The 22,620-nt window shown below is 48.0% G+C and overlaps 2 protein-coding genes across 5 annotated transcripts in view; both read right to left on the reverse strand.

The window, feature by feature from the left end:
- Positions 1-4,481, reverse strand: part of ptpn6 (protein tyrosine phosphatase non-receptor type 6) — a 43,545-nt gene extending 39,064 nt beyond the window's left edge. Inside the window, exons 1-2 of the mRNA XM_060920911.1 lie at positions 4,199-4,481; positions 2,225-2,255 (exon numbers count right to left, since the gene is read on the reverse strand). Of these exons, the coding sequence (XP_060776894.1) occupies positions 2,225-2,232 (8 nt within the window). The 5' untranslated portion in view covers positions 2,233-2,255; positions 4,199-4,481. The remainder of the gene's footprint in view (positions 1-2,224; positions 2,256-4,198) is intronic.
- Positions 4,482-6,176: 1,695 nt separating this feature from the next.
- chd4b (chromodomain helicase DNA binding protein 4b) overlaps positions 6,177-22,620 on the reverse strand; it is a 43,651-nt gene continuing 27,207 nt past the window's right edge. For 3 of the 4 annotated variants that reach the window (XM_060920910.1, XM_060920907.1, XM_060920908.1), the window contains exons 32-40: positions 20,882-21,038; positions 20,527-20,630; positions 20,198-20,441; positions 20,038-20,100; positions 12,711-12,848; positions 12,515-12,623; positions 10,662-10,794; positions 10,353-10,548; positions 6,177-8,606 (exon numbers count right to left, since the gene is read on the reverse strand). In XM_060920910.1, the coding sequence (XP_060776893.1) occupies positions 8,431-8,606; positions 10,353-10,548; positions 10,662-10,794; positions 12,515-12,623; positions 12,711-12,848; positions 20,038-20,100; positions 20,198-20,441; positions 20,527-20,630; positions 20,882-21,038 (1,320 nt within the window). In that variant the 3' untranslated portion in view covers positions 6,177-8,430. The remainder of the gene's footprint in view (positions 8,607-10,352; positions 10,549-10,661; positions 10,795-12,514; positions 12,624-12,710; positions 12,849-20,037; positions 20,101-20,197; positions 20,442-20,526; positions 20,631-20,881; positions 21,039-22,620) is intronic. The other variant, XM_060920909.1, reaches the window with a different exon arrangement.

Consider the following 22,620-nt stretch of genomic DNA (forward strand, 5'->3'; position numbering starts at 1 on the left):
AGAGCGGAGGGGCGTAATCACACAGGCGAGAGCGGAGGGGCGTAATCACACTGGCGAGAGCGGAGGGGCGTAATCACACAGGCGAGTGCGGAGGGGCGTAATCACACAGGCGAGAGCGGAGGGGCGTAATCACACAGGCGAGAGCGGAGGGGCGTAATCACACAGGCGAGAGCGGAGGGGCGTAATCACACAGGCGAGAGCGGAGGGGCGTAATCACACAGGCGAGAGCGGAGGGGCGTAATCACACAGGCGAGAGCGGAGGGGCGTAATCACACAGGCGAGAGCGGAGGGGCGTAATCACACAGGCGAGAGCGGAGGGGCGTAATCACACAGGCGAGAGCGGAGGGGCGTAATCACACAGGCGAGAGCGGAGGGGCGTAATCACACAGGCGAGAGCGGAGGGGCGTAATCACACAGGCGAGAGCGGAGGGGCGTAATCACACAGGCGAGAGCGGAGGGGCGTAATCACACAGGCGAGAGCGGAGGGGCGTAATCACACAGGCGAGAGCGGAGGGGCGTAATCACACAGGCGAGAGCGGAGGGGCGTAATCACACAGGCGAGAGCGGAGGGGCGTAATCACACAGGCGAGAGCGGAGGGGCGTAATCACACAGGCGAGAGCGGAGGGGCGTAATCACACAGGCGAGAGCGGAGGGGCGTAATCACACAGGCGAGAGCGGAGGGGCGTAATCACACAGGCGAGAGCGGAGGGGCGTAATCACACAGGCGAGAGCGGAGGGGCGTAATCACACAGGCGAGAGCGGAGGGGCGTAATCACACAGGCGAGAGCGGAGGGGCGTAATCACACAGGCGAGAGCGGAGGGGCGTAATCACACAGGCGAGAGCGGAGGGGCGTAATCACACAGGCGAGAGCGGAGGGGCGTAATCACACAGGCGAGAGCGGAGGGGCGTAATCACACAGGCGAGAGCGGAGGGGCGTAATCACACAGGCGAGAGCGGAGGGGCGTAATCACACAGGCGAGAGCGGAGGGGCGTAATCACACAGGCGAGAGCGGAGGGGCGTAATCACACAGGCGAGAGCGGAGGGGCGTAATCACACAGGCGAGAGCGGAGGGGCGTAATCACACAGGCGAGAGCGGAGGGGCGTAATCACACAGGCGAGAGCGGAGGGGCGTAATCACACAGGCGAGAGCGGAGGGGCGTAATCACACAGGCGAGAGCGGAGGGGCGTAATCACACAGGCGAGAGCGGAGGGGCGTAATCACACAGGCGAGAGCGGAGGGGCGTAATCACACAGGCGAGTGCGGAGGGGCGTAATCACACAGGCGAGAGCGGAGGGGCGTAATCACACAGGCGAGAGCGGAGGGGCGTAATCACACAGGCGAGAGCGGAGGGGCGTAATCACACAGGCGAGAGCGGAGGGGCGTAATCACACAGGCGAGAGCGGAGGGGCGTAATCACACAGGCGAGAGCGGAGGGGCGTAATCACACAGGCGAGAGCGGAGGGGCGTAATCACACAGGCGAGAGCGGAGGGGCGTAATCACACAGGCGAGAGCGGAGGGGCGTAATCACACAGGCGAGAGCGGAGGGGCGTAATCACACAGGCGAGAGCGGAGGGGCGTAATCACACAGGCGAGAGCGGAGGGGCGTAATCACACAGGCGAGAGCGGAGGGGCGTAATCACACAGGCGAGAGCGGAGGGGCGTAATCACACAGGCGAGTGCGGAGGGGCGTAATCACACAGGCGAGAGCGGAGGGGCGTAATCACACAGGCGAGAGCGGAGGGGCGTAATCACACAGGCGAGAGCGGAGGGGCGTAATCACACAGGCGAGAGCGGAGGGGCGTAATCACACAGGCGAGAGCGGAGGGGCGTAATCACACAGGCGAGAGCGGAGCGTCTCTTTTACTCCTCGTTCTGAGAGCTGAACTCTTTACAGCTACTAAGAAAAACAATTCCATATAAAAGCTCCATCTATGTGTTTCTACATGTAACATCATTCACACAAAGAAATCACTCAGTCACTACACACACACACACACACACACACACACACACACACACACTATTTGTAGTAAATAAAATCAGGAAGACGAGAGAAATTAAATATAAAATTGTAAAAAATTATAATAAATTAGATAAAGAAAAAAAAACAAAACCCAAGAAAAGAAACAGAAAAAAAGGCACAGCTCTGGGACGAGAAACACCAAAGTGAAAACAGACAGAGAGAAAGACGACCTCTCCGTCTGTCTCTCTACACTCACCGAACCATCTTCGTCTGTCAGCCTGAAAAAGCTAGAACAGAACAAACAGTTATTTCCATAAACTCCTAAACAGACTGTTACTATAGCAACATAAACAATTACATTTCCATAGAGAAACTGTGCAGGCGCTAACACGCTAAGAGTATTGCACTTCCAGTCACTCTTATTCTCCATCTGTCCATCCCTCCATCGTCTGCCTACACCTCTGACAGTCTGTCTATCACTCTGTCTGCACTTCCATCCATCTGTTTAGTTCCTCCATCTTCTGTCGACCCCATCTGCCTTTCTATCCCTCCATTCGTCTACTATTTCATCCATCTGCCTACCTGCTGTCCGTCTCCACCGCTCTCCCCGACCTGTCTGTCTCCACCGCTCTCCCCGACCTGTCTGTCTCCACCGCTCTCCCCGACCTGTCTGTCTCCACCGCTCTCCCCGACCTGTCTGTCTCCACCGCTCTCCAAGACCTGTCTGTCTCCACCGCTCTCCCCTAACTGTCTGTCTCCACCGCTCTCCCCTAACTGTCTGTCTCCACCGCTCTCCCCGACCTGTCTGTCTCCACCGCTCTCCCCGACCTGTCTGTCTCCACCGCTCTCCAAGACCTGTCCGTCTCCACCGCTCTCCCCGACCTGTCCGTCTCCACCGCTCTCCCCGACCTGTCCGTCTCCACCGCTCTCCCCGACCTGTCCGTCTCCACCGCTCTCCCCGACCTGTCCGTCTCCACCGCTCTCCCCGACCTGTCCGTCTCCACCGCTCTCCCCGACCTGTCCGTCTCCACCGCTCTCCCCGACCTGTCCGTCTCCACCGCTCTCCCCGACCTGTCTGTCTCCACCGCTCTCCCCGACCTGTCCGTCTCCACCGCTCTCCCCGACCTGTCCGTCTCCACCGCTCTCCCCGACCTGTCCGTCTCCACCGCTCTCCCCGACCTGTCCATCTCCACCGCTCTCCCCGAACTGTCCGTCTCCACCGCTCTCCCCGACCTGTCTGTCTCCACCGCTCTCCCTGAACTGTCTGTCTCCACCGCTCTCCCCGAACTGTCTGTCTCCACCGCTCTCCCCTAACTGTCTGTCTCCATCGCTCTCCCCTAACTGTCTGTCTCCACCGCTCTCCCCGAACTGTCTGTCTCCACCGCTCTCCCCGAACTGTCTCCACCGCTCTCCCCGAACTGTCTGTCTCCACCGCTCTCCCCGAACTGTCTGTCTCCACCGCTCTCCCCGAACTGTCTGTCTCCACCGCTCTCCCCGACCTGTCTGTCTCCACCGCTCTCCCCGAACTGTCTGTCTCCACCGCTCTCCCCGACCTGTCTGTCTCCACCGCTCTCCCCGAACTGTCTGTCTCCACCGCTCTCCCCGACCTGTCCGTCTCCACCGCTCTCCCCGACCTGTCCGTCTCCACCGCTCTCCCCGACCTGTCTGTCTCCACCGCTCTCCCCGACCTGTCTGTCTCCACCGCTCTCCCCGAACTGTCTGTCTCCACCGCTCTCCCCGACCTGTCCGTCTCCACCACTCTCCCCGACCTGTCTGTCTCCACCGCTCTCCCCGACCTGTCTGTCTCCACCGCTCTCCCCGACCTGTCCGTCTCCACCGCTCTCCCCGACCTGTCTGTCTCCACTGCTCTCCCTGAACTGTCTGTCTCCACCACTCTCCCCGACCTGTCTGTCTCCACCGCTCTCCCCGACCTGTCTGTTTCTTTACTTCTCTGTTGACAGTCCTCTCTCTGAATCACTCTTTCTATTCCTCTGTTTGTGTCTCTCCCCGTCTATGCATCTCTCAGCTTCCCCTCTTTTTCTCCATCCCTCCGTCTGTCTCTTTTTTTAACGTCAATCTGATTTCTCAGCGACACATCGAACACTGACAGCCACCTGCACGATGTCTTCCTCTTTAACATTCTTTACCTCTCTGCATCTATCTGTCTTTCTCTCTCGACTCTTTCTATCTGTCTCACTCTGTTTTATGAGGCAAAAGTAAATGCACTTACTGTTTTCAGCGCTTTGTGTATGATCAACAGTCGCTCAACTTCTCGATTATATATGCCGTGTTTGTTCCTCCCTCTCTCTCGCACACACTCAAAACTCCTTCCTTCCTTTTTTCTTTTTTTTCAGAGAACAGTGAAAGCGAGAGTGCACTGAGAGAGATGGGTGGTAGAGGTTGGACACACGTAACAGTCACGACAGTAACTTCATCCTGCACTTCTACTCTCTCTCTCTGATTTGTGAAATTATGAACGAGGCAGGAGCAGAGTCCATGGACTCCGTGACCTTTGAGACAGAAAAGACACTTTGGACAAAAAAACAAAACAAAACAAAAAAAAAACCACCCTTCTGATACTGATGTCCCCATTTATCACCCTGTTCTCTCTCTCTCTCTCTGTCTGCCCTTCACCTCTCTCTCTCTCTCTCTCTCTCTCTCTGTCTGCCCTTCACCTCTCTCTCTCTCTCTCTCTGTCTGCCCTTCACCTCTCTCTCTCTCTCTCTTTCTGTACCTGTCTGTCCTTCACCTGTCTCTCTCTTTCTCAATATATTCTGTGTAGTTTATACACTAATCCAGTAAAGCACACAAGTCACTTCCTTATTACTGTCACAAAGTCTGCACACACACACACGATTGCACTCCTTGTGCTTGTGTAAGCATGCTGATTGCTCCAATGTCGTGGTTTCCCTGATTACAAGATCATATAAACAAAATGTCAGTGTCCATCCTGCTCAAAGGAAACTACATTTCCCACAATTCACAGCGTCACCAAACGAGGAAGTAAAGCGCAGTAACGCCTGTTAGAATTGCAAATGTGGAGTGAACAGAGCAATACTTCGATTTGAATATGCACCAAAATACACAGGGAAGGACAAGAACATCCCAGTTCCACAGAAACAGTAGTGCCCTTTAGAAAAAACACACACACACACACATTTACGCAAATATGTGGAAATGAAGGCAGACAGTGAGACTGAATAACTCTCTCACACCCGGCTCACCGCTTCCACGTTCTCATTTACACCATTATTTTGTAGTGAACTTTCTCCTTTCTGACTGATTTTCTAATATCAGTTATTTTATGCAAATATCTTGATAATTTCAAGTAATTTCTGTAGAAATTCCTGATTTCTAGCCAGCACTCGTTTAAGTCACATTTCCATGTTTGTCTAATGTTCTCTCATTTCTCAGATGTTAGAAATCCTGGATAGAGTGTAATCTCACACTCATCACCTCCTGGTCAATATTTAACACCACTGAGGTCATTTCTGTCTTTCAGCTCATTTGTCATTTTCTAGTATTTATACACAGAACCTCATGGTTTCATCTCTCTCTCACACACACACACACACCATTATGACACTCAGACATGCGTTTTGTCTAAAACAGTTATTTATGCTCGTTGTCATAGTTACAGTCCAACACACATCAGGCTCAGTGGTGTAGATCCAGGACTAAAAGTTCGTCTGATTCGGTACTGGAGCTGTGCACGATACACACTCACCTCCTGACCAACACACACACACACACACACACACACACACCTGAGAAAGGATTAACTGAACCACACTTACTGTACCATCAAAACAAAAATAAGCATTTTTATTTACAGACAAATCAGTCAGATTTATAAAATGTTAAATCTCACAGGCAAGCAGCGTTCATCTGTCTCTCTTCCTCTCTCGCTCATCTTTATTTAAACGGCTGTATGTTCTCTCCTGTGTGTGTGTGTTCACTTCTATAGCCACTGAAATAAAGTTTATACTCAACTAAATAAACAGACTGAAGCAACACTCACCCACTTCACTGCCACTGTGTCTGTCCAACTCTCTCTCTCTCTCTCTCTGTGTGTGTGTGTGTGTGTGTGTGTGTGAGAGATAAGTTATCTCGCGGGATGATTTTGCTTCTCCACCCTGTAATTGTCATAATTGCTGCTTCGTCTGAGAATCAGAAAATCTTCTTTACACACACACACACACACAACATTGTTCTTGTTAATGATTTTTATTGCAGATCTCAAAAAAAAAAACAATATTAATGTGTAGAAACAATAACGGGGTAACAACAGTAATTACAAAGTGAGCTCATCAAAAGGGGCGGAGCTTTCTGAGTGACATCAATCAGTGAGCTTGGGGAAAAAAAAAAGTGTGAGGAATAAACAACAACAACAACAATAATAACAACATCATCATCAACATCATCAGTGAGTGTGTTCCAGTCTTTACGTTCTGATTCCCAGTGCACTAACTAGTGTGGAAAAATAGGACACAACGTGTAGTACACTACCTGAGCAGCTAGCTAAAAATGTAGCAGTTACAACAAAGCTTTGCCTGTTACCATGACGACTGAGCACGGCTGCACCCCAAACCGCATAAGTCGTACACTAAATACTCGGCTGGCGGCTGGCCCTCTCTCAGGGCTGCACCCCAGACAGCACTGCGCTCCCGTGGGATTTGTGACGCAGACGCACTTTGCTGCGAGTGATGAACAGTTAGTGAACGGGCATTTGATTTGGGACGCAGCTGTTCGCTGTGGATGCGGAACCGAACCCTACATACTGTCCAGTGAACACTCTGGGGTTCTTCTAGTTAGTATAGGAGTATGAGATTTGGGACGCAGCCCGTGACTGTAATGGTGCACGTGCCGTGTGGAAGAAACAGTGACGGAGTGAGTGCGTGCGTGTTCCAGTCCATGGGCTGCATCCCAAACCACCGTCCCGGTGCACGAACGATCAGAACTGCAGGGTGTGTGTCGTCTGGTGATTTGGGACACAGCCAGAAGCCACTACAAAGCGGTGAATGATGGTGAAAGCCGGTTCGTCAAAATTGTTATTTCGAGTCATAATTCGGTGTGGGTGCAGTGTGATTTGGGACACTTCCTGTTCGGGTGGAGGTGCATGCTGGGATTTGAACTCATAACCTTCCGGTCACTCGCACAGACCTTTAACCAGGACTTCCTAATGAAGATCAGATTCCGAGAAAATCGTTTCCTGTTGAACTCCATGTCAGCGTCTGTTTTATATGACTGAGTAAGTGTCTGCTCGGAGATGTGCGGAGAGCGAGTTTCAGTCGGAGGTCAGAAGCCCAGAGACGCAGGAGACGATACACCAATCACCTGGAGCTCATTTACATAAAGATGAATATTCATGAGCACGGTGGGTTTTCCTGCAGCCACAGAAAGGAATCTCTCTCATAAACACATGACCTTTAGAGAGGAAAGCCAAGATTTATTTTAGAATGAAATTCGGGACACGTTGGTGTGTTTTCACTTTCGTTAACAGTTTCCTGCTTTACCCACAATGCCTCTGTGTACCTGCTGAGAGGGATTCTAAAGCTACAGCCTTCACACCCACACCGCCGTCAACGCCCACGCCCTCCCGCTCGTCACCTCGCCCGTGAGCACTGCCTTCTGGGACTCCGAGTCCGGTGTTCGCGCCGCCGTCTCCACACTCCAGCCTTCCACACCGGGGCCCTCATTAACGGAGCACCGAACGTCACCGGAAACCAAAGACTCGAGGAAAAAAGAAGAAATCACTCTCTTGTTTTTGTGAAAAATAAAAGAAAAAGGAAACAAAAGCTTTGGATGATAAACATGCACTTTGTTCTGCGGGACGACACCCAAATAGGCGTGAGTTTACAGGCGAAGTTTACAGTGATGGTGAAACATCACGACTGTTACCTTTTTAGCCATTCTTTACCCGAAACGGAGACACTTTACACTCAGACTAGACTACAAAAGCTGCTTTTTAGCCACGCCTCCACTCATTTGCATAGAAAAAATGAAAGCCTCAATTCGATTAGTCTGCTGTCGATGACCTCGTAAGCTCCGAGTCTTCTTTAGGAAGTGAGGGATCAGTGCAGGATCTGCATGTAACCTTGGTCTCCCTCTCATCCCCTTTCTAATTCGGATTGGGACACAGCCGGAAACAGGGCTCTCCATCATTCTGTCGCTTGCTGATGTGAACACACTCTGCATTACCGGTCCAACACTAAGTGAGGCTAATTCGGATTGGAACACAGCCGGATATATAGCGTAACAGGGGTCAAAAGGTCTTTCCCTCTTTCTGTCTCCTTTCATCTTATTCGGATTGGGACACAGCCTAATCTAAAGGGGTCAAAGGTCACATTATCACTTGCTAATGTGAATGTAGCATTGTATCTGTGTCACCTGCTCCAGCACAAACAGTGTGAGCTAATCTGGATTAGGACACAGCCAAAAGCAGGGAAGGTCACTCAGGGGTCAGCGGGGTGCCTGAGTCTGGGTGACCTCTGACCCCCGACTGGCCAGGCGGCTCAGGATGCTGCGCTCTGACATCTGCAGTCGCACGGCAACCGGCGGTATCCGCGCGATGGTTGCTGGGAGACGAGTGACATCAGCCTTCATGTCGCTAAGCAACTCCTCCAACTGTTTCAGTACTGAGAGACAGACAGGTGAAGAGAAAGAGATGAGGTCGCATGATCAGGGAGTACTTAATGTGTGTGTCGTGCAGTGTACTGTGTGTGTGTGTTACAGTACACACACAATGCTTTGCAGAAGTATTCACCCCCTTGGTGTTTGTCCTGTTTTGTCGCATTACAAGCTGGAATTAAAATGGATGTTTGGAGGGTGAGCGCCATCTGATTTACACAACACGCCGACCGCTTTAAAGGGGCACACTGCCGTTTTATTGTGACACAAACAATAATTAAAATGAAGAAACAGAAATCTGGAGTGTGCATAAGTATTCACCCCCTTCCATATGAAACCCCTAAATAAGAGCTGCTCCAACCAATTCACTTCATAAGTCACATCATTAGTTGATTAAGATCCAGCTGTGTGCAATCAAAGTGTCACATGATCCGTCACATGATGTCTGTATAAATCAACCTGTTCTGGAAGGACCCTGACTCTGCAACACTACTCAGCAAGCAACATGAAAACCAAGGAGCCTCCAAACAGGTCAGAGACAAAGTTGTGGAGAAGTATAGATCAGGGTTGGGTTATAAAAAATATCCCAAACTTTGAATATCCCACAGAGCTCCATTAAATCCATTATAGCAAAATGGAAAGAATATGGCACCACTACAAACCTGACAAGAGAAGGCCCCGCCCACCAAAACTCACAGACCGGGCAAGGAGGGCATTAATCAGAGACGCAACAAAGACACCAAAGATAACACTGAAGGAGCTGCAGAGATCCACAGTGGAGATGGGAGTATCTGTCCATAGGACCACTTTAAGCTGTACACTCCACAGAGTGGGCGGGGCTTTATGGAAGAGTGGCCAGAAAAAAAAAAAAAAAGTCACTGCTTAAGAAATCACGTTTGGAGTTTGCCCAACAGCACGTATCAGACTCCCCAAACACATGGAAGAAGATTCTCTGGTCAGATGAGACTAAAACTGATCTTTTTGGCCATCGTGGGAAACGCCATGTGTGGCACAAACCCAACACCCTGAGAACACCATTCCTACAGTGAAGCATGGTGGTGGCAGCATCATGCTGTGGGGATGTTTTTCATCTGCAGGGACAGGAAAGCTGGTCAGGACTGAAGGAAAGATGGATGGCGCTAAATACAGGGCAATTCTGGAGGAAAACCTGTTTGAGTCAGCCAGAGGTTTGAGACTGGGATGAAGGTTCATGTTCCAGCAGGACAATGACCCTAAACATACTGCTAAAGCTACACTGGAGTGGTTTAAAGGGAAACATTTAAACATCTTGGAACGGTCTCGTCAAAGCCCAGACCTCAATCCAATTGAGAATCTGTGGCATAACTTGAAGATTGCTGTACGCCAACACAACCCATCTAACTTGAAGGAGTTGGAGCAGTTTTGCCTTGAGGAATGGGCAAAAATCCCAGTGGCTAGATGTGCTAAGCTAATAGAGACATACGCCAAGAGACTTGCCGCTGGAATTCCAGCAAAAGCTGGCGCTACAAAGTACTGACTTTGAAGGGTGAATACCTGTGCACACTTCAGATTTCTGTTTTTTCATCTTATTGTTTGTGTCGCAGTAAAAAAAAAAAAAGTGCACCTTTAAAGTGGTCGGCATGTTGTGTAAACTGAATGGTTTTAACCCTCCAAACATCCATTTTAATTCCAGCTTATAATGGACAAAGACAAAGGGGGATGAATACTTTTGCAAGGCACCGTGTGTGTGTGTGTGTGTGTGTGTGTGTGTGTACCTTTGTGCAGTACAGCGTTAGCAGGTTTATTTCCCATCATGCTCTCTTTGCTCAGGTGTTGGTGAGACTCCGCTAAACACTCCACCTCACTGAAGCGTGTGTTCAGGGCCATGGAGGGGTGAGACGGGTCCTCGCTCATGTTCAGATACGCAGCTCTGCGCAACTGTTCCTCAATCACCAACGCCTGCTCCAACAACTACACACACACACACAGGAGGGAGAGACAGGCAGACACACAGACAGGTGCATAAATAGCCTGTATTTAAAAGAGTTATTGATGTGTGTGTGTGTGTGTGTGTGTGTGTGTACCTTGAACCTGCGAGCGAGGAATTTGTTCTTGATCTCCAGGAAGTTCCCTCGGCTCATCTCCCCTTTAAAGGGCTGATTGAGGATGGAGAAGCGCGGGTCGTTCTGGACGTCCTGCCAGCGAGCGTAGCCATGTCTGACATCACAGGGTCAAAGGTCAACACGCACACAGGCGGAGTAGTGACAGCTGCAGTAGAGCGTCTCTGGTTTAAATATGCACTGTGATAAAAAATCAATTTAGGACAGAGACAAAATGGCCGAGTTCTCGAAAGAACCTGAACTGCAGATGGATTATTGCGTTTGAACCGGAGAGGACTGTTCCAGTAAATGTGCATACCTGCAAACTCATGAGGGTTGAAAAAGGTGACAAACTACCGGTAACCCCCCCCCCGGCCCCCTTAAACAGCGCGCGATCAAGGAAAATAAAGGGAAAAGACAACATTTAAAACAAAAACAAGATTTATTCATTTTTAGCTTTGCAATTTTCAGTTTTGCATCTGACACCTCATTACATTACCATTAAGGAAGGAAAAGTATAAAAAGTAAAAAGTAAAATTTGAATTTAAAAAAGTAATTTTTGAAGTGTGACACTGGAAACTTTCTTCAGCAGACCAGTTTATCATTTTTTAGACCTTTTGGCCCGAACAAGCCGTTCAAGGGCACGTTTATGCTGCTCTGCCATGTGCCTCTTTCACGCCATGCTATCCTTCTTCACCACCTCTGCCCCGTTACCAGCAGCACACCAAATCCAGCCCTCCTTTCCTTCACTGCTTCACTCCTTCATGGTGTGAGAGTGTGTGTGAGTGAGAGAGAGAGTGTGTGTGAGTGAGAGAGAGAGAATCTCTCTCTCTCTCACTCACACTCCCACCTAACTGGTTCTCTGAATACAACCGAGATCAACACATTACGTTATAATTTTGACAATCCCACCAATAGTTTCACATAAAAATGATTTCTCTTACCCAAAACACGCGTTTATAGATCCTTATGTTCAACAAAAAATGACTTTATTCAAACTGATTTGACATTTTTTTCTGTTTTGTTTCAGCCCACAGAAACATCTTCCGTGTCGCGCGTTCGGTTCAAACATAACAGCCCCGCCCCTTGCGTCTTACGTCATAAAAACGCGACTCACAGACCACCAAATCACAGGTACCAAAAAAACCACCCTAAAGCCTCTTTAAATCGCACTCATCGTAACACAGCTTTCTCCGCATACTAAAAACGTTTTTCCGTCTCCAGCTGTAATATAGAGTTCCGGAAAAAATCAGAAAATATGATTCCGTGAGCTGTTTTCAAGACTCAGTGTCCCGTTCTGCATTGCGTTTGGATGATCTCTGCCATCCTCCTATACACACCCGTATTCAAGAAAACCCCGCCTCTATTCACTTACAATTCGCGGATACTGTCCAGCGTTCTGTAAGACTATTGGCTCGTTGGAATGTCATCCAATCAGAGACGTTTGAAGTATGAAGAAGGCGGAAATGGTCTGAATGTGGGTGTGAGGAGAAAAGTAGTAGTAGTACTTTGAAGTAGTAGCACATTCAAACCAAATGTTCAGCAACATAGCCTCGCGCACCCCCCCCCAAAAAAAAAAACTCTTCGGATCTACACGATTCACACAAGTGACCTATTCTGGGATCAAAACGGCGAATTTCGCTGAAAGGTGACTAGTTTGCAGGTATGAACGTGGGAGAGTTCTCGTGTTCTGTTGCAGTTAGAACACTCATGTAGTGTTTGGGACGGAACCGAGGTGTGACGGTGTCGGACAGACGGAGGCTGATGGTGAACGTGTGAGCTAAAGCTGCGCGCTGAATGAACTTTATTCCCCCTCAGTCGGGTCAGTGTGAGGATACTGTATGATTCCAGCCAGGAGCCAGTAGTCGTGGCGACGGTGCCAAATATCATACGTCTTTTTCGTGACAGTGGCAGCTCTCTCCTCATTCTGCCACAGAGAGTGGAGCTCTACACACACACACACACATTAACAAATATATACACAAACACTGTGGTCATTCTCACACACACACACACACACACACACACACACACCTGTGAATCCTCCATCAGCGATGTTAAACATGAATCTCTGTTTCACATGTTTTTTCTTCTCCTCATTGTCCACTCCTCCATCCTCTCCGTTCATCCGAGACTCCTCTGTTCTCACACCATCCTTCTCCTCTTTCACATCTACACACACACACACACACACACACACACACACACACACAGAGAGAGAGAGAGAGAGAGAGAGAGAGAGTGAGTGAGAAACAGCCTTTACTGATGTTAAAGCGCATCCGCAGAGTCATGGCCTGACTTTCGTTTATAAACGCCTTGAGACCTCAAGAACGGCACAGGAATAGTTTTAAGCGTTAACAATAAATCTAATATAGTAATTTTTATGATTAAAGTGATTTATATAGGTAGCGGTCTGAGTGAATGACCTTGATGTCCGTAACGTCACAGCAGGAAGTCTATCGGTCTCATCGCCATTTCCGCTATACTAAAACACAGAGCTGACTGCAACGCCGATCCTCCATTTAGAGCTAATTTATCGCCATGCCACGTAGACGTGCTGCCGGCCGGTACAGCAACACGACAGAAGGTGGATTTACGTTGCATTCACGGCCCGAGAATGTTCAAACTGCAAAGATTTGAATGTGTTTTGCAAGAAGTTCACGGGCACATTGGGCGCCTATGAAGTGGTCTCTCCTCTGCTCTGCACATTTTACTGAAGACTCGTACGAGACCTCTGATCTGTTGAGGAGCGTTGGCTATAAGCCCGGACAGAAAGAGGGTGCAGTACCAACAATTAAAGGAAAATAAAACTACAGGAAAAAGTATATATTTTATTTTTTTTGAAAAGGAAAGTGAGTTCAGTTGCACCAGTGCTCCTGGAGAGTGAGCCGAGGGTTGTCGCTAAAACCCGGGACGGGACATATCGCTCGGACAGTGACCTCCCTGCAGTTGTTGCTAAAACCGGTGACATCCCGTTCCGTCCCGGGTTTTAGTAATTGCCTGAGCCGAGCAGTAATGGCGGAATACACAATATGAAGGAAAGTGAATGAGTGGAGCAGCTCTTATTTCTAAACTGGATATCGCTGCCATCTCGCCCTTACGTGGAAGAAGCGAATGAACGGAGAACCGAAAGAACAACTGAAAGTCGGACTGTTTCAAAAACAAATCGGCCACAAGCTCGGCCTTCCAGAAGCGAGAACACAGACGGGTAAGCGCCGACTCTCATTCGGATAGAAAAAAAAAAACCCACGTTGTTTCCTTGCATTTAGATTAATCCATGTAACTTGTATTGTGTGTTTAAGTTAGCGGTATAAGATTATTTAATTTGCTTCAGAATGTGATTGTCTCAGTTCATCTGATTATTTAATGAGCCTTTTACGGTTTATCAGTGAAAATGCATGCATGTACATGTATGTTGCATAAGTTATAGCACCCATCCTGTTTTAATGAGAGTCAACCCACAATCAGTGACATCAAATCAGTCTCAGTTGAGCGAGTCGGTAACGGGATTTCTTACTTTCACCGTAAATGTTTATTTATATGACTGTGGTCTCTAGCTGTAAAAGGCCTCGGCTTTAAAACCGGTTACCGCTGTGACGTCCCGCGCTCAGGGCTGGCTGGCTCAGCGGGGCGGCGCCAATCACAACTTTACGGTCGATTTTAACTCTCAAAATATATATATTTTTATTCCCATTTATGCAGCAGACAAGAGTCAAGGCTGGAGAGACTATCCACTCAGAAATGTATTTAAAAATAAAGGCTCTGCATATCTGCTTTAAATATAACTAAAGATGTTTTCACCTACACACACTCATGCTGTTCATGCTAAACACGCATCATTATTATTATTTTTTGTGTGTGTGTGTTTTGTTATTTTATTGTCTTTTAGATTTGTTGGCTGTTGATGTGGAGGCGTTGTTTAATGGTCTGAGGCACTGCGTGGTAATAATTAGTTTCTCTTTCGTGTTAAATATTCGCTCAGGGTTTGAGTTTAGTGGGAGTGTTGTGGATTTTTGTTTGTTGTTTTGTTTAAGTCGGCGCCTAATTTCTGCCTACAAATCTTGAGCAGTCTGTAAAATCGGTTTCATATCCGTTAACGCAAATTTTTAATGCAAATCTGTTACATGAAATAAAGTTTGGTACTGGAACTGTAGTGTCCTTGTCATTAGCACTTAGCATAGTTAGGGGAGCTGAAGGTAGATAATATAATATAATATAATATAATATAATATAATATAATATAATATAATATAATATAATATAATACAGTGCGAGCGCTGATATTAGTGATCTCATAAACGCCTTTTCTAAGTATGTAAGGAAAGAAAGGGTGCCCTGTGAAATTAGAAATGAGTTGCTTGTTATCTGTAACAGGAGATAAACACGGGAACGCAGTTCGTTAGCCGGTTGCCAAATATCCAAAGTCCAGTTTGAGTTGTTTGTTTTGGTGACCTGCGTCTTCCTGTTTATTTATTTATTTTGGGGGTTAAATTTGTAAGCGCCGTTATGGCTGCATGAACACTACTGTTCCAGCTTTTTTCTTATTTTTCACTGCAGCTATATCTTTTTTTTTTATAAGCTGATTTGAGGTTATATTTTTAAAACTTTATTTAATTTTCCTTTCTTGGATTGTGGAGCATTTTAATTTTGGATACTTTTGGAAGAAACGACTTTTTTTTTGGTCTGGTCATCTAATTATGCCTGATTGTACCTATGGTTTTAATTATTCAGGCTTTGTCCAAGAGTCACTACCGCCCCACTCTGCTCTCTCTTCGACGGCTACATTAAGTGTGTCCTGGTTTAAGCTGCTGGCTGGAGATCGTAGAGGGAAAACAGCTGGTTTGAAGGTGAAGGAAAGAGAAACTGCGAGTAGAAACAATATTCATCCTGTTGTTACGCTTCATGAGTGGAGACCATTTCAACATTAAAGACGTGCGAGTCAAAATAATTTAGTGCAGATTCAACCGAATCCAGCGCCGGCTAAATCAACGCTAAACGAGGAAAGTCTCCTTGTCGCATTAGTGAATAGTCATCAGCTGAACAAGAATGGTATCAGGGTAAAAGATCATGTCGGAGAACACGGCTGTGATCCAGTAGCGATAACTGAAACCTGGCTGCCCCGTAATGAAACGTTAGCGAACCAAATCGCTGGTGACTTCTGTCCAAGAGGATATAAAATGTCGCACACTCCTGGTGATAATGGTCAACGAGGTGGTGGAGTTGGCATTTTATACAAGAATTGCCTTGATGTTCGCAGTGTCTCTAGAGATTGCGACTTTGCTTCACACTGAACATCTTTTAAAATCTTTCAAAACATCTTCGTGGACCAGAATAATTGTCATCTATCGTCCTCCACTCTCTACAGCCAACGGTCCGACTGTTGCGCAGTTTCTTAACAAGTTCTCTGTGTTTCTTGAGCGTTTAGTTCTACTACCTGCTGAAACACTTATCCCAGGTGACTTTAACTTTCACGTTGACGATACGGCTGATCGCGATGCTTGTGATTTTATTCATCTTCTGGACACTTTCAATTTGGTACAACACGCGTCAGGCTCAACACACAGATCAAACCATACTCTGACTCTCCTGATAAGACAAAATTCCTTCCTTGTGAGAGATATTGATGTTTTTCCTGCTTGGATATCTGATCGTTGTTTGATACAAGCTTCTATCAACTCAGCGAAAGCAAAGTCTACAGTGAAAAGTGTTCCTTACAGGAAGTGGAAGGATGCTGATGCAGGCGAGTTTGGGCAGGATTGGACTGAAATTGCTGCTAAGCTGGACTCACACAGCTCTGTTAATGACCTAATCACTGGCTATAACGAGTTGTTCCAAGCTCTTGCTGTTAAACATGCCCCCGTCAAGCAACGGAAAATAATATCACGTCCCCATGCGGAACGGTTTACATCTGACCTGCAGTTGCAAAAGCGGGAGAAAAGGAAGCTTGAAAGGATCTACAGACGTACAAAATCAGCTGAGGACACCAAGCGGTTTAAAGAACACTCTGATCAATTGCTGATTACAACTCGGCAAGAGTTTTACAACGACAAAATTCAGTCATGTGCTGGAGATCAGCAGGCCGTCTTTAACGTGCTTAATGAGTTGCTTCACCGTAACACTGAAACTCGGCTTCCAGTGCATGATCCTTCAGATGAGTTAGCAAATAGATCTGCAACTTTCTTTATGGAGAAGATCGATGGGATTCGTGCTGGACTCAGTAACGCTTGTTCATCCCCCTTGGTTCCTGATGATGAGAACAGTTGTATTGCCAAGCTGGAAAATTTCATATTCGTCAGTCAAGACGATGTAAAGCAAATTATACAAATCAGCCGATCACAAATCACGCAGGCTTGATCTTATACCAACACGTATTCTGAAGCAGCACTTGTCGTCACTCTTGCCAGTTATTACCAAGGCTATTAATACTAGCCTGGGCCCGCCCATCCTAAGTGTGACGCAACACGAGGGCCTGTTGCGAGCTTAGTCTGGCCAGGCAAGCTATCTACAGCTCTTCCAAGCTCCCGAAAAATCGGGAACCAATCAACTTTGAGCATCTCCAACGGCCCTGGGTAGAGGCGTGTTCAAGGCAGTGACGTAGTAGAACTGCGACCGGAAGCCATAGATTGTTTACAGAATCTATGCCGGAAGCGCTTCATTCACGCTTCCGCATCTATTACGCATAGATGCTGTATTGAAAGCATTCAACGGGAAGTTCTCATTGAAAACGGAGCAAAGAGCAGCCCTGGAGGTATTTATTGAAAGGAAGGATGTTTTCGCCTTGCTCCTGACCGGCTTCGGTAAGAGTTTAATCTACCAGTTAGCCCCGTCGCGTCGCATACGTCAGAGGAAAGAGTGATGTGATAATGGTTTAAGCTTCGTCACAGCCTTTTCTGGCTTCGACCAGTAGCAAACTGAGGCATTTCAGGGAGGCGGGTCAACCACGGGCTCTGGGAAACGGTTTGGCTTAATATCTTGGCCAGACCAATAGCTCGTAGAGCTTTGAAGTCGCGTTAGCCAGGCTATATTAATACATCATTGAATGAAGCTACCATGCCAGCTCTCTTTAAAGAAGCTATTTTAACACCAATTTTGAAGAAACCATCATTGAACCTGGAGGTTCTGAAGAATTTCAGGCCGGTATCTAATCTTCCCTTTATATCAAAGTTGATCGAGGAAGTTATTGACAATCAGATCTCGAAACACATACAGATCAACGACTTCAATGAAAAGATGCAGTCTGCTTATAAACAACATCATTCTACTGAAACTGCCTGGGTCCGTCTTCATAATGACATTTCACTCGCATGAGATGACAACAAGGCTGTACTGCTGGTCTGTTTGGATCTCAGCTCTGACCATGGTATTCTTTTGCACCGACTCGAACATCGGTTGGGTATCACTGGCAACTGCCTCCAATGGTTTGACTCTTATCTGTTGGAAAGGAAGTTCAGAGTTGCAGTTGGTGGAGAGTTTTCTGAGCTTAAACATCTGAGATATGGCATCCCACAGGGCTCAGTGCTGGACCCAAAGCTGCTTACGTTATATATGCTGCCTCTTGGGGATTTGGCTCATCGACATGGAGTTGATTTTCACTCGTACGCTGACGAGTCCCAACTGTACATTGCTTTTAAAAGGAACAACTACTTGATGACTGCGTCAAAGACGGAATTACTCATTAATGACATTAGATCATGGATGACCTCCAACAAGCTTCAATTCAATGATGAGAAATCGGAGATCATTGTTTTGAATGGCGTGTAGACCCGACATCAATTTCCCTCCATTTAAGATAGGAACTGAATCTGTCTCGACATCAAACTCAACTACTCTCCTTGGTGTGGAGCGTGACAGTAACATGTGCCTTAAAAATCACATCCGCAATGTGGCAAAAGGAGGTTTTACAAGCTTCAAAACATGTTTAAGATCAGAAGGTGCATTACGGAAGATGCTGCCAAGATCATGGTCCACTCAATTATTACATCGAAACGCTATCTTTTTTGGGTAACCGGATTGTACCCTCAAGAGTGAATCATCTGTCCAGAGGACTGCCGCAAGGTTAATAACAGGAACCCGAAAGTACGATCATATCACCCCCGTTATGCACAAACTGCACTGGCTACCAATCAGAAGAAGGACAGAGTTCAAGATTCTATTGCTGACCTTTAAGTGCATTCGTGGCATTGCTCCTTCCTACCAGACAGAACTGATTCACAAGCGCCCCGACAAAGGAATGAGAGCGGATGGGGAGAACTCTCTTAATATTCCAAGCGTAAAGAAGAAATCATTTGGGGGAAGAACATTTAGTTTCTCGTCTCTAGAACTTTGGAACGACTTACCAGAAACTCTTCGTTTTGAAACCAATTTAAATTCATTTAAAAAAGGACTTAAAACATTTTTATTTCATAAATAATAATATGTATTATATAATAATTAAATTATGATCAGGGCTGTGAAATAGAAATGACAAAATCCGAGGGAACAATTTTAGCAGGGGGTCTGGGGGCCGCAGGGCCGCAGAAGCTGAACAGATTTTGTGTATATTGATAGATTTGAAGCATCTCCTGAAAGCAAATATTTTCTCAACCATGCCATTTAACTTGAACTGTTTATTATTATTATTATAAATTGAATATATAAATGTGAACAAGATGGTCTTCCTGGTAATCTATAGTTCGACAGCTTCAGTTTCACCAATTCCACATGTTTTTTTCCTTTAACATGGTCAACCAAACGCGTTCTTCCACCAGAACCGTACTTCACATCCTGATGGCACAAGATGCGGTAAGCTTTCCCCGGTTCTTTTATCTTCTGTATGTGCTCATTCACTACTGACTTTAAACTCCAGCCATCGCCAATTCCATGGATTTTTGATGCCGTTTTCCTTGTCAAATGTTTTTGACATCGTCGGTCTCACCGTCCTCCGTCTGAATGATGTCCCTCCGTGACACGGACATACCGCGAAATTCTCCTTTTCAAAACTGTTGATATCGAAAGCGTGTTTAAAGAGCACAAGATTCACGCCGTGGTTTGTAAGCATGGCGCAAATGCTGTAAACCGGTCTGTCATTGTCGCAAAAGAACCCCCCCCAATTTTTATTGCAAAATTAGATGATTTACTAAAATTATATTTTTGGCGGCCAAATTCGCGGAATTCCCTGGATCCACGGATTTTTCACAGCCCTGTATGATATATTTGCATGGCTTTTAGGAAATTTTATATCTGTTTTTTTTCTTCTTTTATTGGAAAGCGCCTTAGAGTACTGTATATAAGTGCGCTCTAGAAATAAAGTCTTATTATTATTATTATTACATGTTTACATTTGTGTGTGTGTGTGTGTGTGTGTGTGTGTGTGTATAAACACCTCTCTTCTCCTCTCCTGTTAGATTGCTGTCTGTTTTCTCACTCTTCTCCTCAGGACACTCTTCTGAAACACACACACACCATTGTTACACTCCAGTCTGAGACACAGACAGACAGAGAGACAGACAGACAGACAGACAGACAGCGCAACCCTCTCTGACCTTTGGGCTGAGAAGACTCCAAGGTGCTGGTGACCTCTGACCTCTCCCCTTTGACCTCTTCATTTTTTGGAGAACATGTCGAGCTCTCCTCTTTTTCTCCTTCTTTCTCTTTCTCTCCCTCTGCGTCTTTCATCCCTTCATCCTTCTCCAGTGAGGATGATGCACTGTCTCCCTCCATCTCCTGTCCTGCTCCTGTCTTCTCCAGACTTGGGGGGGTGTCTCCATCATCAGGAATCTCAATCACCTGACAGACAGACAGACAGACAGACAGACAGTAAATCACAGACAGAAGTAGGAATCGAGAGAGACAGATGTCTGGAGGTCAGTACCTCGTCGTCCTGCACGCGGGTGCTCCTTCTGTCTTTCTCTCCCTCTCCCTCCATCCTGTCCTCCATCTCTCTTTCTGACTCCTCCCCTCTGGACAGCTCCTCTGCTTGGGGAGAGGCGGGGTTTAATGAGAATGTGCTGCATGACTCAGTGCTACAGAGCAGAGGCGTTAATCTTCGTTCCTCACTGGGCTGAACGTTAAAGAGCTGATGTGTCTTGAGGAACATGTCGGGGTTTAGAGCAGCATCATGAGAGCAGGAGCGGGAAACTGACCCTCACTTTAGCTTGTTAAGAGCACGAGACTGTAATTCGGCTTTACGAGTGAACTAGAACGAGCGCGCTCAGTACAGCGGATACCTGGGGCAGGTGTGTTGGGTTGCGTGTCTCCAGGTGTTCCAGTAGAGGGCGTTTTGGGGTCGTCGCCCATGGCAGCAGCAGCAGCTCTTTTATTCTCCTCGAGCTCCTTCATCCATGGCATCGACCACTGACCATTCACATGCTCAAACTCCTGAACCTGCAGGACAGGAACCAATCACACGCAGTCACTCCTCCGCAACCAATCACACGCAGTCACTCCTCCGCAACCGATCACACGCAGTCACTCCTCCGCAACCGATCACACGCAGTCACTCCTCCGCAACCGATCACACGCAGTCACTCCTCCGCAACCAATCACACGCAGTCACTCCTCCACAACCGATCACACGCAGTCACTCCTCCACAACCGATCACACGCAGTCACTCCTCCACAACCGATCACACGCAGTCACTCCTCCGCAACCGATCACACGCAGTCACTCCTCCACAACCGATCACACGCAGTCACTCCTCCGCAACCGATCACACGCAGTCACTCCTCCGCAACCGATCACACGCAGTCACTCCTCCGCAACCGATCACACGCAGTCACTCCTCCGCAACCGATCACACGCAGTCACTCCTCCGCAACCGATCACACGCAGTCACTCCTCCACAACCGATCACACGCAGTCACTCCTCCGCAACCGATCACACGCAGTCACTCCTCCGCAACCGATCACACGCAGTCACTCCTCCACAACCGATCACACGCAGTCACTCCTCCGCAACCGATCACACGCAGTCACTCCTCCGCAACCGATCACACGCAGTCACTCCTCCGCAACCGATCACACGCAGTCACTCCTCCGCAACCGATCACACGCAGTCACTCCTCCGCAACCGATCACACGCAGTCACTCCTCCACAACCGATCACACGCAGTCACTCCTCCGCAACCGATCACACGCAGTCACTCCTCCGCAACCGATCACACGCAGTCACTCCTCCGCAACCGATCACACGCAGTCAGTCCTCCACAACCGATCACACGCAGTCACTCCTCCGCAACCGATCACACGCAGTCACTCCTCTGCAACCGATCACACGCAGTCACTCCTCTGCAACCGATCACACGCAGTCACTCCTCCACAACCGATCACACGCAGTCACTCCTCCGCAACCGATCACACGCAGTCACTCCTCTGCAACCGATCACACGCAGTCACTCCTCTGCAACCGATCACACGCAGTCACTCCTCCACAACCGATCACACGCAGTCAGTCTTCCGCAACCGATCACACGCAGTCACTCCTCCACAACCGATCACACGCAGTCACTCCTCCGCAACCGATCACACGCAGTCACTCCTCCGCAACCGATCACACGCAGTCACTCCTCCGCAACCGATCACACGCAGTCACTCCTCCACAACTGATCACACGCAGTCACTCCTCTGCAACCGATCACACGCAGTCACTCCTCCACAACCGATCACACGCAGTCACTCCTCCACAACCGATCACACGCAGTCACTCCTCCGCAACCGATCACACGCAGTCACTCCTCCACAACTGATCACACGCAGTCACTCCTCTGCAACCGATCACACGCAGTCACTCCTCTGCAACCGATCACACGCAGTCACTCCTCCGCAACCGATCACACGCAGTCACTCCTCTGCAACCGATCACACGCAGTCACTCCTCCGCAACCGATCACACGCAGTCACTCCTCCACAACCGATCACACGCAGTCACTCCTCCACAACTGATCACACGCAGTCACTCCTCCACAA

Source organism: Neoarius graeffei, chromosome 5 (genome assembly GCF_027579695.1).
Source record: "Neoarius graeffei isolate fNeoGra1 chromosome 5, fNeoGra1.pri, whole genome shotgun sequence".
NCBI lineage: Eukaryota > Metazoa > Chordata > Actinopteri > Siluriformes > Ariidae > Neoarius > Neoarius graeffei.